At 41.0% G+C, this 16,282-nt stretch overlaps 1 protein-coding gene across 1 annotated transcript in view; it reads left to right on the top strand.

The window, feature by feature from the left end:
* Window positions 1-937: 937 nt before the first annotated feature.
* Window positions 938-16,282, top strand: part of ME3 (malic enzyme 3) — a 121,306-nt gene continuing 105,961 nt past the window's right edge. Inside the window, exon 1 of the mRNA XM_033051318.2 lies at window positions 938-1,111. Within this exon, the coding sequence (XP_032907209.1) occupies window positions 938-1,111 (174 nt within the window). The remainder of the gene's footprint in view (window positions 1,112-16,282) is intronic.

The raw sequence follows: 16,282 nt of genomic DNA, 5'->3' as shown, positions 1-16,282 counted from the left end.
AGTCTATTCTGCATGGACTGTATCATTTACCCACAAACATAACAAACTACATTTAAAAATACACCTGCAGACAGCAACACAAATGGAAGGATAAGTTGGAGAGCGTCCCTCTAGCAAAGCAGAGGTGAACTTCATGAGGGGGATGCAGGTAGAGAAGCAGTGTTGATCTTAAGATGAAATTGAACACAAATCTTACACTGTTTTGGAGGATAATCAGAGCACTATTTTTTCCACAGAAGTGGTTGTGAGGGTGGGAGTGGTAATGATGTTTTCACCATTTTAAAGGAAAAAAAAAAAAAAGTTCAGTAAATATATAATTACAACATAAAGAAATACAGGTTATATACATTATATAATTACGTACATACATAGCAAATATATTATATGTACAACATACGGTGTATATAAATTTCACATAGGGAATTTATGGATTGTATGCGGCTTGAAATGTCTAACCAACCACGGCTGTTCATACTCCTGGACTGAAAAGTTCTTTGAAGATGCTCCTTAAGCACTAACAACTCCTGCGGGCAGCTCTGTTCCCTGCCCTGCTCCGTGTCCCGCTAGATCCCGTGTCCTTGTGCAGGGTCCCCAGGCGCTGCAGCGCCCGCCCGCCGCCCTTTGCCGGGTCTCCTGGGGCAATGCGGACACAGACACGGAGGGCAGCACCACTCTCACCGCCGGGCCGCGGGCCGGCCGTGCTGCTGTCCCCGCGGGGGCGGGCCCGGGCCCGGCCCGGCTCCCTCTCCCCGGCGCCGCCGGCTGAGCCTTAACAGGTAACGGAGGAGGGGCGGCGGCCGCGCCGTTGCGGCGGGATCCGCTTCCTGGCTTTGCTCTCGCTTCGGCCGCTCCGCCGCGCCGGGCTCACCTGGGCAGGGCACGCCTGGGCCGGGCCGGGCCCGCCCAGCCCCGCCGGGCTCGCTGTCGCCGGGCAGCGATGGTGCCGGTGCGCGGCGGGGTCTGCGCCCGCCGCCTGCTGCGGCTGCTGGGGGCCGGCCGGGGGCCGCTCCTGCCCAGCCTCAGCCGGGCCCGCTGCAGCCCGGCGGGGAGCACCGCCCCGGCCATCAAGAAGCGAGGCTACGACATCACCAGGAACCCCCACCTCAACAAGGTGGGTGCCTGGCGCGGCGGTGCTGAGGGGCCCGGGCCTCGGGCGGGCGGCGGGCGTGGGGAAGGGCCCGGGTCGCAGGTGTCCCGCTCGGTGGGGGCTGCGGCAGCGTCACCCGTGCAGCGGCTCCGCTCCCAAAGGGGTGAAGTGCTGGGGAGCGGCCGTGGGTTGAGCTGAGCAGAGCACGGGCTGTGTGATGGGTCCAGCTGCTGGCTCGGTACCGCGGCCTCCTGTGCAGCCGGCACCTGCTCCAGTGTGAGCGCTGTCCTGCCGCCGCAGCCCAACGCACAGAGCCCGGCTGGGGCACAAGCGCCTTTACCTGGGAGCTGAAGCTGTTTGCCTGAAAGCACAGACAATTGGGATGGAGAAAATGCAGCTTCTCCTCAAAGTCCAGTGCCAAAACCTGCGTTATTTCTATATATAAGTAACTGGGGTTATATATCTGTATCATCTGTATCTATATTGTTTTACGCATGTAGCAATGAAACAGGTCATTTACACCTTCATGATAAAACAAGCATGTGTGGCTGTTCTTGTTTTCAGTCTTCCTTTCATAGCATATCCATGCAGCTGTGTGTGCTCCACTACCAAAGTAACGTCTTGCCAGGCCGAAGATGTATTTGTCCTCAATACTGTGGAAACATTAACGATGCAGTTATAATCAGAAGAATAAAATAAAATGCTTTTGGAGAAAGTTTTCAGCAAAGTCTACAAAGCATGGGAAGTTAGACGCCGAAATTTAACTCTACACTGCTTCTCTATGCCTTTATGTAATTTGAAGGGAAAAAATAAAATGGGTGCCAGTTTTGGGATCAAATATGTCAGACTCAAGAATGTTGGGTTCTACTTTCTTGTTAATATTACTAGAAATAACTACAAGTGCATTATTTACTTAAAATGAGCAGGTATTGAGCATGGTATTGAAATTGATTGATTGATTGACTGACTGATTGGGCAGTGACTGTTTGTCACATTCTTGGTACACAGTTACCCAATCCATGAGCCTCCTTCCAGACTGGAGACCCTTTGGATGACCACTTTTGCTTTGTGTAGGATGCTTTACATTGAGCTGCATCTTCTGGTACCATTTCAGCATCCACAGAGCTGAATCCCAAAGGACCAAGGCATGCGATGACACTGGATATTACGGAATAGGCAACAACTTTGTAGGCAACCTGGTTTGAATCATTGTACAGTGCCTGTCTGTAAGGCTAAAGAGAAAAGGGACTGACAGCTAGGTCATAAATAACAGTAATTTGTCGGCATTAAGTGGTTTTGATGGGTGCTTCATGATAGTTACAAAGAGCAACATAGGTATTGTTTCTAGATTTCTTGCTGAATATATTGATTTGAACCAAAAAATTAATACTTTGACCTTTCCTCTGTATAATGCAGTAATAACACACAAACAGTTGAATCTGGCTGATGCAAGAGTAGATTTTTAATGTCCTGTTTTATAATTTTCAGAGCTGAGGCTTTTCTTAAGAGGTTTTCCCCCCTCCCAGTGAAATAAAGTATTTCTCTTGACATCTAAATGGAATTTTTGTCCATGTGGAGAGAAGGGTAGAAAACTGTTCCTGTTAGAGGAAAAATGTACTGTAGTGTGCCGTGTTTAATTGGCCATGAGAAGTTTCCCAGCTGCTCTCCAGCCTGGATGTTTGCTGTTCCTTATGTTCCTCAGTCAGTGCAGACCTTACAGTCACTGAGATAATCATCTGCAGAGCATCCAAGTCAAGACAGAGATGGCTAACATCTGTGGTAAGAGATAAGGACTGCCTGTGTATGCACCTACGTAACCAACTCATCATTAGTAAACACTTAAGACCTCTTTCCAGACTTTTCTAAACAGTCTTCCATTCCTCTGTGGCTCTTAAAAGTTCATTGCAGCCTCTGAAGAATTGCCTGTGTTCAGCTGAAACACTGTGTTTCAGGCAGTTCATGTGCTGTCAGTATGGGTTTGGTGGCCCTTTGGTCTGCTGTGCTGCAGTGGTGTAAATCAAAATTAGGGATCCCTATTTTAGGTAGATTTTCAGCTGTTGTGCTCTCCTCACATAGCAATTGCTCTTTACCCATTAGGTAACTAAATGCAGGCATGAGGTTACTGCTGTTTTTCTGCAGTGAATCTCACTTTAATCTAAATTTTCAACTGATTGCAAGCAGCTCTGCAGGGAATAGTCCTTACATCTGTCCAAGAACCTCTGAAAAAAATGTTGAGAAGTGATACTTTGGGCAGCAAGTGTTGTGCTGCTTTATTCAATACCCTGGCTGTTTTATAGCTTTTGGATGAAGTTTAAGCTGTCAGTCTGAAGCTGTGAAGTGTGTGGTATTTATTCAATGAAGAACACTGTCCCTTCAGCAGAATTGCAGACAGATTTACTGTCTGAATTTATTGATCCCAGTCTTTGCTTGCTTACTAGGTTGAAGGTGCCTTGAAGAAGAAGAAGGCTCAAAATCTGCTGCTGACAGGTCCTCTGTAATATTGTAAATATTAGTAAAAGTAAAAGCAGACTGTGCCCTGGCTTCCAAAGAAAAAAAAATAAATCCAAAAATTAGTTAGGGATTTAATAAATTTGCAGTTGTTCCTTCCCTTTGGTCATTGTTTACTATGTACTACATTTCTTACTACTGTAGTATTCAAATACTGTTCTTCCTTGCATTGTGAAGTGTGACAGTCCATGTTTAATCCAAGGGCAGGACTTGGGAAACATCAGCATTCTTGTGAGAGGTACCTGCAGCTTTAAAAGGCAATAGCAGTTGTTCTTAGTTGACTGAAGAGTCTCAGAAACAACAAGAGAGTGAAGAAGAACTTGTCACATATTTTTTGAAGTGCCTCACGAATAAGTTCTTTTTCAGACCTTGAATGCCACCAAATTGGAAAACCTAAAAATGTTAACAATGTCAGATAACCACAAAGTAATAGTGGTAAGAGTGTTCTGTGGTGATCTGATGAAAACTGGACTAGCTGAGAAATAAGTCTGTTCTACTTGGGACCTCAGCCTTATGGAAAGCTAATTCAATGCCCAGAGCCTGGGAGGAAAGATGGGGCTTCTCTTACCCACTACCTTGTTTATCCAAGCTGCCTTGTGTTTGCTGTGGTCAAGGCTATGCCATGTTCTCTCCGACGCTGCTGCCAATCCTTAAGATTTGTACAGTTCTGTTCATCTCAGATGTGCCTTTTATAATTCCCATTCTTCCAGGGACTCTGTCAAATTCATATGCCTTTTCTGTATTTGAACAAACACAGGCTGAACTGAACAATTCCCAGTTTGACTACACACCTGCAGGGACTCAAAAATCTTGTCCAAAATTGCTGTAACTTTGTTTATGACATCTGACTGGAGGGTTGATGACACTTCTTGCATTTTTCTGGAAGTCCTACTTTTGAGATAAATCATGCCTGCTTGGAGATCTGCCATCACAAACAGATGCAGAACTGAAGGTCACAGTTTGTTTTCAGAGTGGCAGGATATTTCCCTATTTGAAGGGTTGAGATAATCCATTAAGCTTTCCTGCAAGTGCAGTGCAGGAATCTGACTTTGTGGTCTCTGAGTACATCTGGATAATACTCTCTACTATTCTGATGTGCATGCATGCTCTCCATTGTTTTTCATGGAATGTCATAATGAAATACCCAAAAAAAAAAAAAAAACCCAAAAAAACCCCAAAAAAAACAAAAACAAAACCCAAACAAAAAAACCCCTAAAATTACCAAAAAAATCCAAGATTACTAGTCTGGATCCATAAAAATCAAACCTTAAAGAATTGCTGTAGGTTTCTGAAGCATTTCTTTAATGTACTGCTGTATGCATAATTAAAAAGCAGAAAGGTTGTTTGTCCTTCAGCTTTGCAGGGATTGAAATTGAGCTAACTGAGGGTTTTTTGAACAGTGTCAGTGATTTGCCACTGCAGCTGAGAAACAAATTGCATGATCTTGCACATGGCTGCACTTGGCAGCTGTGATGAAACAGGGCTAAAATTAGGTGGATTTGTAAAATGATTGGATTTTTTTAAATATTAGTAATGAGCACAAGAACAGTGTGACTGAAATTGGCTGGCAAGATCAAATCGAGGCAGAATTCTGTTTTCAAGGTAGTGAATCTCTCTAAATCCACAAGGTTGTGTTCTTACAAATGGAGTTTTTCTTGCAGCTGGAGTTTTCCGCTGGCTAGCTTTTGGTCTGGATAGACACATAACAACTGAGTGATCCACGGGCCTTTAAGTGTGTGCTTTCCAGCGTTTGTTAACTTACCATCTGTTTGTGTTTTGCAAACGAAGAGTATAAGATAGGCAGAGTTTAGAGGTTCCCCTTGTATTTTTTCAGGAGCCTGTAATTATTTGAGCAAGTTTTGCAGGACAAATTTTAGACTGAATAAGTTAATTTAGGGGAAGAAAAATCCACTGAGCGTTACTAAATACTCTAAAAAAACACCTAGCTTAGGAGGTCGCCAAACTGATGAAAAGATGGGAGAGTGCAGTGGAAGAGTATCCTATTAACCTGTGTTATTTACTCTTCTTAAGGCTTGTGTCTGCTGCAGGAGACAGGCTGCTCATGTACATGAACTGACCTGGTGGTACAATTGTGTTTCTAGGGATATCAAACAAGACCCTTTCATACCCTGCAGCTTTAGACCGGAGTAAAACTATAGCTGAGAGATGACGTTTTGTCAAATCAGATTCTAAATATTCTAGAGTTGAAATGTGAGTGAGCTGGAGCACTGTGCATTGGGATGAGCCTTTGATGGTGTCCAGAGCAGAGAGACTCTTTACATGTTTGTACTTCATTAGTCAAACCAAGGTGTATGTATCCCCCATGACTTCAATTGGAAACAAACTCCGAGGACATGAGCTTTGGCCAAATATTTTGGCAAATGTGGTGGTGTTCTGGAAATATGATTGCTCAGTTAGATTTGTTTTGGCCATCATCCTGGCATGTGAACTTCCATTTTTGTTTGCTTGGTGTTAGTGTCAATCATATATTTTTCTGAGTCCAGACTGTCTTTTGGCAATAACATTTCCTAATGTTTTGATGCCAAAGAACTTGTTGTTATGGTGTGGTCAGCAGACTGAGCCCAAACTAAATCTGTTGGTGCTTCTGGTATTAGCAGCAGCCTGCAAAGATCCCTTTGCTCCCCCAGCTTGGATTCTAGTTTGTCTCCCTTATCAAAGCCAAACCAAGAACCCATCTGCCTTCCTGTCTGCCTGCATAACCTCTTGCCAACACTGCCACTCTCCCTTTTGGGATACTGCTAATGCTTTGGGAGTAGTGCTCCATGGAAAAGCTTGAAAGTGCATGGAGTGTTTGTTGCTGTGAGGGTGAGAGGGGTGCTGATGCAGACCCTGCCTCTGTGCTATTCTAACCCAGTAATGCATTGGTCCTTGTTTTCCCTTCAGCCCTTATAAATGTGAGTGAGAGGTCTTGGAAGCATTGGTTGGGCAGCTTTTATAAGTGCTGAGTTTATGCTTGCACTCAGTATAAGATTTTAACAAAAATAAATTGGTTTTGGAACAAAATGCTTCTTTCTCTTTTCTGAAAATGTTGTAAAAATACCTTTTAAACTGCCTTTAAGTTAAGGAAATTCATCAATTTGGCAGCTGATGTTACTTTCTTTTCATCATGCCCTTTCTTTTGGAGAAGCCTTAATCCTTACATCAGGCATGTTTTGGTAAGGCAGAGCCAAGAATGAATATAGCTCTGGTTTCATAGGATGGACTAAGCTTTTCTGGCACTTGAATAAAATGTGCACTTAAGTAACACAAACTCTTTGGTGAAGGATATGAAAATTGATATTGTTGCAGTTAGAATGGATTTAGTGCCAAATATTGCAGCTTGTTTGCATTCCTGTTCCTTGCATCTGGTGAAATATGGGGTAAGCTACTGGTTGATTGCTTTGGAAACACTGTAGGTGCTGGCATGAAGACTGAGCATATTATGTGTGGAGTGAATGGTGTGTACTCCACTGACCTCAGCACACTCCAAGCCTTGCCCCATGGAAGTAGCAGGACATGACGTCACTGATGTTAGAGACTGCGTGCTGCTCTACCATGAGAGGAGTCATTGGTGATCCTCAGAATTAGTGATGATTCACCTGCAGGTGCTGAAAGGCAGTGCTGATGCCTAAGATGAAGTGAAGAGCTATAGTCTGTGGCTTGGTTTTGCTTTCACATGGTTTGGGAATGCAGTAAAGTACCTGCTAGAGATGGATCTGGCAACCTTGTAATGCTGTATGGCAGATTTTGACTCCTGAGTTTTTGGTTTTGGTGTGTTAGATCTAACTAATCATTTGCTAAACAAAACTGGACCTAGAGCTAATTTATTTTCACTTGATTTTGGATTAAGAGAATGTAAATTGAATTCCTCTTTAGCTTCTGCAGCAGCCACCTCCAGAAGAACACTTGGTGCTGTTACTGACCTTCATTCAGAGTTGAGAAAGGAAAGGTTGTTCTTTAATGAATAACTGCTCTCTTGTTACCCCTTGATGAAGGTGGGACATTTACCATTTTTTATAGTATGTCGGCTCCTCCAAGGCTTTGGGATAGTTTTCTTTCTCTGACTTGGTATAAATGATGCTGATCTACCTTCCTGCCCCACCTCACTTGCCTGGCTGATGGGAGATATTGTGCCAAGCATACCTTTCAGCAACTCTCCTGTACTTCAGGTGTTTTACTCATTCTTCACTTTAAAGAGAGCCACTGCCACCACGTGCCATCATGCAGGCAGCACTCTGGCATTTCTAGCACTGAGGCCCTGGCAGGTTTTGGGCCTTGAGTGCACATGGCTGCTGTATCTGCAAGCTGGATGCTGCCATGCACAAGAGGAGCCTTGCCTCTGCCGCTCTCTTATTAAGTGACATGCAGTTCTATAGATAGTCTGATTTTTCTGGGGGCTTTGGGGTTTGTTTTTATTGGATTGGTTTTACTTTATTTCTTTCTTTTCCTCTTTTACTTATTTCTCTGTCTTTTTCCTACTGAAATACAGACCTGCTACCAAACCTTGAACAGCCTATTGTAGTAGTCACCCAAATAAATTCTTTTGGGACAGACTTTGCTTTAGAGATCTTGTATGCAGATCAGACAGGCCTTGGTGCGTGGGGGAGAATAAACACTGCTGAAATTCCCTCTCTTTCAATGGAAGGCTTAGCACAACAGCAAACTTGACTACTTTCAGTTTATAAAGTGCTCTAGTGGAGATGATGAGCATGTTTTTAATTTTTTAACCTCCTCTTTGAGGCCCAGGGGTGACACTTGCTATCTATCTCTCCAGACAATGTGACATTTTGATAAATGACTTCTGTATTGTCAGCCTAATACAATATCTTTCTTCTAAAAATGTTTTAAATGGCAGTGCTTTTTATAGTTCTGCAGCTGCCAAACACAAAACTAAGACAGGAACTGAGCAGACTATAGTTCTGACAAAGAAAATAAGGCCAATGCAAGAGTTTTCTGCATATCAACACTTTCTGTTTTGCAGCTCTCTGTTGCACACATAACCTTTTTCAACCTGTGGACCCACAGAACTGAAACAGATTTTCAGTATATTTCTCTGTTGTCAATATTAAAAAATCAGCTCCACACCTTGGAGAAGTCTAGCTTAAGAAGTGATAAGTCTGTTTTATAGTAGGGCCATGTGGATTACCTGTTCAGCTTCATAAAACATATAGTTAAGACATCATCATGTTTCTAAATATTGGGAAAAAAATAGCTTATTTGAGAAACAACAGTGCTATATTCTCCTGGATAAGATGTCTTGAATGTTTTCTCTTTGGCTGGGCTAATAGATTTGTCACTTTGCCTAGTGGTTAAATTCATTATGGGAACTATCAAATTCTGTTTTATCTTCATTTGAATGGTTTGATGTAAAACCTGCAGGTGATTTCAGCTATGATTATTTGCATTAATTGTGATTATTATAAATGAGAGAATGGATTAAACTGCCAAATCCTGTTATTTTTTGAAGTGTCCAGATTATTAAGGGCTTCTGTTGTCAAGAAGGTGTAAGCAGGTAAACAGGGCAGAGGCTGGAGCAAGAGGTAATCTGTTTTATTGTGCTTAATGATTTAGAGGTGGGAGGGAAGAGGGGGAGTAAGTCCAGGGATTTTCATGTTCATAGCCCTTCTTCTAGCAGCTCAGTTTTTCTTATCCCCAACTAGATTACTTGGTCCAATAAAGAGAAAGAAAAACCCAATTAAAGGAAAAAAAAAAAAACAAACCAACAATCGCACCACCACCCCCCAAGACAAAAACTACTCCTTTTTAACCATTTCCTACCTCACAGGGAATTTGATGTCTTCATGTTGTCGCTTGTGTCTGCAGTTAATTTCTGTGATTAAAAAACTGCCTCTGTAAATCAGGTTCCTTGATCACAGTTATTGGAAGGTCAAGACCCTTCTTTCCCCCAATACTGTGTAAAGGTTTCTAGATCTAGCCATTAAATGAGAAAAGTAACAAAAAATGTTTGCTGAAGTGCTAAATCTGACTACTGGGGAAGAAAAAAAATTAACAAACTAACAAATTGTATAACAAATTGTATCTCCCATTGTTTTGGATTTTATTTTTCTATGACAGAACCTTTTTAAAATCTAGCAAAAAAGACCTGCTGCAAGGTAAAGTAATTTGCAATAGTTGAGTGTGCATAAAGTCTGAATTCTAGCAGACACTACTCAAAATTTTAGGGAAAAGTGTTGTGCAATGGTTGCAGGAGTGTGAAACATGCTTGTACTATAACAGCTTAGCAGTTCACGTGTTTTCTGGGCGAGAGACACACAATTAGTGGGAGAGGATCCCAAAGTCTTGAAGTGATGAGGATATTGGGAAGAAGAATTGAAAACTTCTCTTTTCTCCTGATGCCAGGCAGATACAGTGGCGTGGTGTGTGATAGTCATGAAAAGCAATGATAGATGTGACCATGTGCTCCAGGTAGGCAGCTCTACAGAGAACTTTCCAAGTGGAATTCACTGCAGATGTTAATACAGAGAGGCTTGTTCTGCAATCTCTGCTACTTTATACTCACTGGTGAATTGGCTGCCATTGGTGGCTCACGAGCTACATTACATTCAAACACAGAAATAGTTGTTCAAAGATAAAGATAAAAGAAAATAATATTTTTTGTCTCAAGTTGTGAGGATTTTCAGTGCACATACCACTGTGACTTGTTGCTCATTGCACACATGCAGCAGATTCCTCTTAAGTTTGGTGACTTGCCCAGGTTGCAATGTGCAGCAGTATTTATTCGAAGGAGATGTGAACACGCCTTTCACTCCATGTGCTGATGCCAGCAGCTTTTTCTGGCTTGTGTCTAGGGGGGAAAAATGCTTGCAACAGCAGAGCCCTGCCTGAGCATTGCTCCTTAGTTTCTAAGGGGCAGTGTAGGCTTAAGTCATTGGGAGGGTTTCTTTTAACTTCAGTCAACTTTGCATTGAGCCTTTCTTGAATTTAGGAATAAGCAGCTGCACCATTCAGGATACAAGGTCCTTTTCATTACAAATGGGTAAGGTTAAAGGTAGTAAAGCATCAAATTTCATCATCTTGCTCTGTTAATAAATGGTAATTAAAATGAAAGCATTTGTGAAAAATTGTGCTTACTGATTCTTTAAACCAAAATCTCAGATCAAAAATGGAATTTACCAATAATATCAATTTCTACTGATAGATAATCCCATGAAGGCTCCAACTACTCCCATAGTTGTTTGTCCTAAAGATCAAAAGTTAGTATTCTTTATTTTAGTGTTGTCTGCCTAAACTCATTCATCTTCCATAAGAGCTTTGGAGTGACCCACTCAGTCAGAATGGATGCCTTTCCAAAGTCAGAAGCTGTCCTCTGGCATGCAGGCAAGAAGAGCTGGACTTCTTCACAAGAGCTGCTAGAAAAAAAATGAGGGCACTAAGTGAGATGCCTTGAAGAGCTTGAAGCTGCCCTGCAGAGTTCTTGTAGCTTAATAAAATTTACAAAAGTGCCTTTGAACTGTGACCTTCCAAATGTCCGCTGGTCAAGGGTAATGGGGTGGGTTTATGAAAGCAGAATGAATGCATGACTCATGCTTACTGAAACTGGGCCACTCTCCCTAGAGGCAAGTTATTGTTTTGTATTTAGCATGTTAACTGCATTTGAAGTTATAAATAATAAAGTAATTTCTCATATAAATAAAAAGGAAGTGATGGGAAGGCACTGGAAAGCAGCAGCAAGATTCTGGCTGCTGCTGTAAAATGGGTTTAGTGTTGGCTACTTTTAAAAAGCTCATTACATTTTAAAGATAAGCTTTAATGGAATTGGCAATGACAGTCCGACTGTAACCAGATCTTGTTGTTTTGTACAAGTGCCTTTCAGGTTTCTCTGCAAGGTCGAATATCCTATTGACTGGCAGCTGAACTGTTTTCCTTGCAGGAATGTAACTGGTATTTGATGGAGTTGCAAAATGAGTTTCCCACTGAAGCCAAATATAAAAGAGTATGAGAGTCCAGCAGTTTCACTTCCTGCAAAGCTGGTAACCCTCATAGCATTTATTAGGATTTCCTGCAGGGAAAGAGGGATATTAATCTTGTTTGACTTACAGAATCATAATATTTGTGCTGCAATTTGTATCACAGAGCAAGAAGTTTTCAATTAGTATTTCCTGAGAAATAGCAAATTCAGTAAAGTAGATGCTTTTAACTTTTTGATTTTTGGTTTTTTTTTGTCACAGAATAACTATAACATTTCATAGGAACTTAAATGTGGCACAGTGGAGCAGGGAAGAGCAGTGGTGAATGTGGCTATAGTTTTGCTAGGACACAGTGAGCAGCTGGAACCTTTCTCAAGTCTTTATCAAAGTCTGATTGGCACCATCATAATGTACTCTCTGAACTGCAGTACTGTATCAAGTTGCTTGTAGGAGGCATAAACTTCTTGATAAAAGAGTAACCTGGTTAGTTCATCAGTGGTTTAAATTTTCTTAGTGTTGGAAAATTTTTCTCAAACTCTGAGCTGATGGCAGTAAACCCTGATTTGGGACCCAAACCAAATTGGCTTGAAGTACTGTGAGCCTCTTTCCTTTCAGATTTATAGTAATGTTATACTTTGAAAAACACTCTATGTATCTTGGAAAGAGGCTTCAGCCTTTACTATGCTGCTAGGAGAGGTGAGGCTGACGGCTTGGGCTGAGGAGATGCAAGTATGTGAGAGTTTTCAGGTCTGGAGGGCATGGTTACTAGACCATCTGGACAAATTTTGGGCTTTGTAGATATTCCTTGGCTCCATTCTGGATGAGATGAACCATACATCTGCAGCTTCCAGGCATCCAACATCTCCTTTGCCTGTAGTCTGTGCATATGCAGAGGCTGATCATATTTGGGATGCATGGGATTTACTGTCCACTTGCAGACTAATTCAGCATGTGAGACTGAAGTTCTGAGCCAACTCCTGAACTTTCAGAAATCATGAGGCAAGAGCCAAAATCCTTATCTTTTTCCCCAGTAGAAAATTAGGTAGAAACAGAGGGAATGCCTTGAGATATCTGTACAGGAGAGAATAGATCCCAGAGCTCATTCTTTAGGAAGAGCATCTCTATTCATGTTTGTTAATTTACCTGACAAATGAGAGGTGAAAACAAAGTATACTAGAAGTTGTAAAGGTACTTACTTATTGCTCTGTAAATTGAGAAACATCTTAATTAGTTAGAATGCATGATTTATGTAGAATTTTCTCCAGCTTGAGCATAAAATGGAGTCACAGATTACTTTTTCAGTCCAGTAAGGCTGTGGTTAGGCTCATAATCCCCAGCTGTGACTTCCAGATTTTTGCAAAATATAGAAACTATTGAATTCATACATCAAGACTTGGGAAAAAAATAAAAGAAAATAATGTGACTGAGAGAAATATTTGTGGCTTATTTCTTATTCCTAACTCTTGGGACTTTCAAGGCACGTATCATTCACTTTCTGCTTCTCATTAATGCAATTCATTCAGGCTAGTGGAGCCCTAACACACTGCTGCATTACCTCAAGCACTTTTGAACTCCGTCCCATTTCTTATCAGTTATGGAGGACAGTTTCTGAATCACTGATGTGCATTCAAGAAAGGATCAGTGCAGTCATGGGCATCATGTCATAATTTACATTTAGTTTTGGAGTACTTCAGTGGGGAGCTGAATTTAGCTTGCCCAAGGTAATATGGGACATTTGTAGGTGAACATGAGTCTCTCAGAATACATTCACTGACAATTCAGTCAGCAAACCTGTTTGCTCAGTTGTCTTATTGTAGCATCTGTTATCTGTACCAAAAAAGCTCTCTGCCACAGCCTTTTAGAAACACACCTGAAGTATCAACTTCTATATCCCATACAAGCCATCAAATATGCATTGTTTTATAAAATGAAAAACATTTTGTGAAATATTTCCCAAAAGCTGTGCACAAAGGAAGTGAGTGCTAATACACAACTGTTATGGGAGGTTATTCTATTAACCAGAGCTCACTTCATTTTTTTTAATTTAGTCACTTAAAATTTCTGACTTTTTTTGTAACTGTTCAAAGCTTTGAATCACAGCGTGTGTAAGTTACAGATGCCAATACCTGTAAACTTGAGGTTATTACCTTGTCTGCATAACTAAAATAGTAATTCAGAGAGAACCAAAAATAGATGAAATACTTACATTTAAAGCTAGTGGGCCAGGGAGTGGGTGTGATGTGTGGTCTCCCTGTGACTGCTGCTCAAGTATCTGATGAAACAGATGTAATAACCAGTGATTTCTTAGAAATCAAGAGATTATTGGCCTGGCTTTCCTCTCATTTTATTTAATGACACCTTCCAGCAAATGTCTAGGACTAGATCCAGAGGAGATTGAATTTTATGGGAAGCAAATGAGCATTTACAGCCCTTTGCAGTGAAGTTATAATCTTACTGGCTTCACTTTGTTTAAGAAAGTGCTTTGCTGAACTAGGGCATAGTGTTTTGATTTAGTATCCCACTGCTGTAAGAATCTGTGTGTCTTCTGGCTAACGCCTACTCGAGGAGTGGATTTATAGGAGCACAGCTGGGTTGTAAACAAATGGTGATGCACTTTGCTCTGCATTCAGAGGGAAGAGAAGCAAAACTACAAGACAATAATCTGTATTTTTTGAGTACCAGGCAACCAGAAGAATATCAACTGCCAAACTGAAATGAACTTGCAGGGTGAGCTTCAGACAGCTTATGATGTCTCCACTTGGTATTTGCTGTATTAAATAAATGAGAAGTAAAACACAGCCACTTTTGAGTGTATACATCTGCCTTCACCCAAGGTTACATGGCATTTTTTTCACTGAATAGTTTTCTTTCTTAAGTTTGAAAAAAGAAAAGCAGAAAGTGTAGTGGATGCATGGAAGAAGAAATCCTGAATTACAGACCCCATATTATAGTGGATTTAGGTCCTGGATTCTGTAATGCTAGTGTAGGAGTTTGATGTGTCTTCCCCATGTGCCATGCAGTAACTGAGCAGTAAGATTAAAGATTGATAAAATAGACACATTAAGGGTGTTTGGAGCCAGGATCTGCCTCCAAGTCATGAAGATCAAACCTTTCTAAACCATTCTCCCCAAAGAGTTAGACGTTAAATTTTGGTCCACTTTGTCTTAGTGTGAAAGAGCATACTCTGGGATGTTTGCTATTTTGGTTCAAAAATCCCATGTTCCAACTCTCTTGTTCAAAGGTTTGGAAAGTTAGGGAAAGCAAAGCAAAGCAAAGTGTAGCAGTAACAAAGATCATAGCAAGGATTGCCTGTAAAGTGTGATAAAAGGAATAAAACCTATAGTCATGGCAAACTTGGGCCCTCTTCTATACACCAGACACTTTGCAAGCCAAAAATTAATGTATTTCTTAAAAACAGGTCAGGAACATTGTGTAAATGTTTGTGGTTTCATCCTACTGATCCTTAGATACAGCTGGTTACAGTTAGGAAGTGGAATCTTATCTCCTTGATCATCATGAAAAGACTTATACCAAGGTAGTAGGTTCAGGATTATGCACAGATTCTGAGATTTAGTGATAAAATTCAGTGGTAGAACGATTGGTGAATAGTATGAATGTGGATGCCTGAGTCTGTGCAAACAATACTCCAAGGCATAGATTTTCAGTAAGGACAAAAATAAACCCAGAATGTTTGCCTCTTGCTGAGTCTTAGCAATGTTGTTCCAACATAAACATAGCTTAGAAGTTGTTGGCTTTTAGGAAAAACAATTTTTAAAAAATATATCTGAGTTATTCAGGTAACCTCAGCTTTGCAGAGCTACTTTATTTTGTCTGAAGAGAAAAAATCTTGTAGAAGCATCAGGGCAGCTTTTATGCAGAAAGTTTGACTGAGGCGAGTATAATGTAATAGAGATTCTGTATATTTGCATGTAATAGGAAGTGACTTTAAAATGTGCAACTTCGGGGGCATCCCTTTGCATTTAACATAACATTCTAGTCAGCAGTAAGGTTGTCATAGATACAAAATACCCCCAGCAGTATAAGATTTGAACAACTTAAAAATAGTGTGGAGGCTTATCAAAGTAGAATTTTACATTAAATTTGTCTGAAACTCCCCTTTTTTCCCCCGATAAGCAATCACATGTATGTGCCTAGACCACGGGTTTTGGCAGAATCTGTCCTCTTTATTCAAAGTTCTGATTCGCTCCTGCTGTTCTCTGAAATTCTCTTCTGATTGTCATGCAAGCAGAGGCATTGTTGCTGCCATCTGCAATGCATCAGCGTCTACATCACACTAAAACCACACTGACCTCTCAGCATATGGTGACTTTTTAAGAATGTTCAAAGGCATATCCTTATCTTATGTCAAACAGGGAAATTGACTGAATATGTTTTGTTATGTAACCAATTTGTTAGGTGGACATCAGTTTCACTTTGTGTGTTCTGCGGTCTGCAAATGATGTGTTTATCTACTTTGCATTAACCCATATTTTGTATTTTACAACTAAAAACATTCCTCTGAAGCAGTAACAGCTTTGAATAATATCTTCTAGATGTGTTTGCATAAGCTGTCTCTTTTAGAGCTCTTTTATTAATAGTGGATGTAGATTGTGAATAGAAATGCTTTGGAAATGCAGGCATAACTTCAAATCTGAAACCGCATTCTGTGGAGAATCTGTAACACTTTTGAGAAATGCATGATTTGTTTCGTGCTATTAATACAATCTTATTTTGAATATGACATGTCAGAAAACAATTT

This window comes from Catharus ustulatus, chromosome 2, assembly GCF_009819885.2.
Source record: "Catharus ustulatus isolate bCatUst1 chromosome 2, bCatUst1.pri.v2, whole genome shotgun sequence".
In the NCBI taxonomy this organism is placed as follows: domain Eukaryota; kingdom Metazoa; phylum Chordata; class Aves; order Passeriformes; family Turdidae; genus Catharus; species Catharus ustulatus.
The sequence above is the reverse complement of the archived record's forward strand: the minus strand, read 5'-3'. Positions and strand labels throughout refer to the sequence as shown.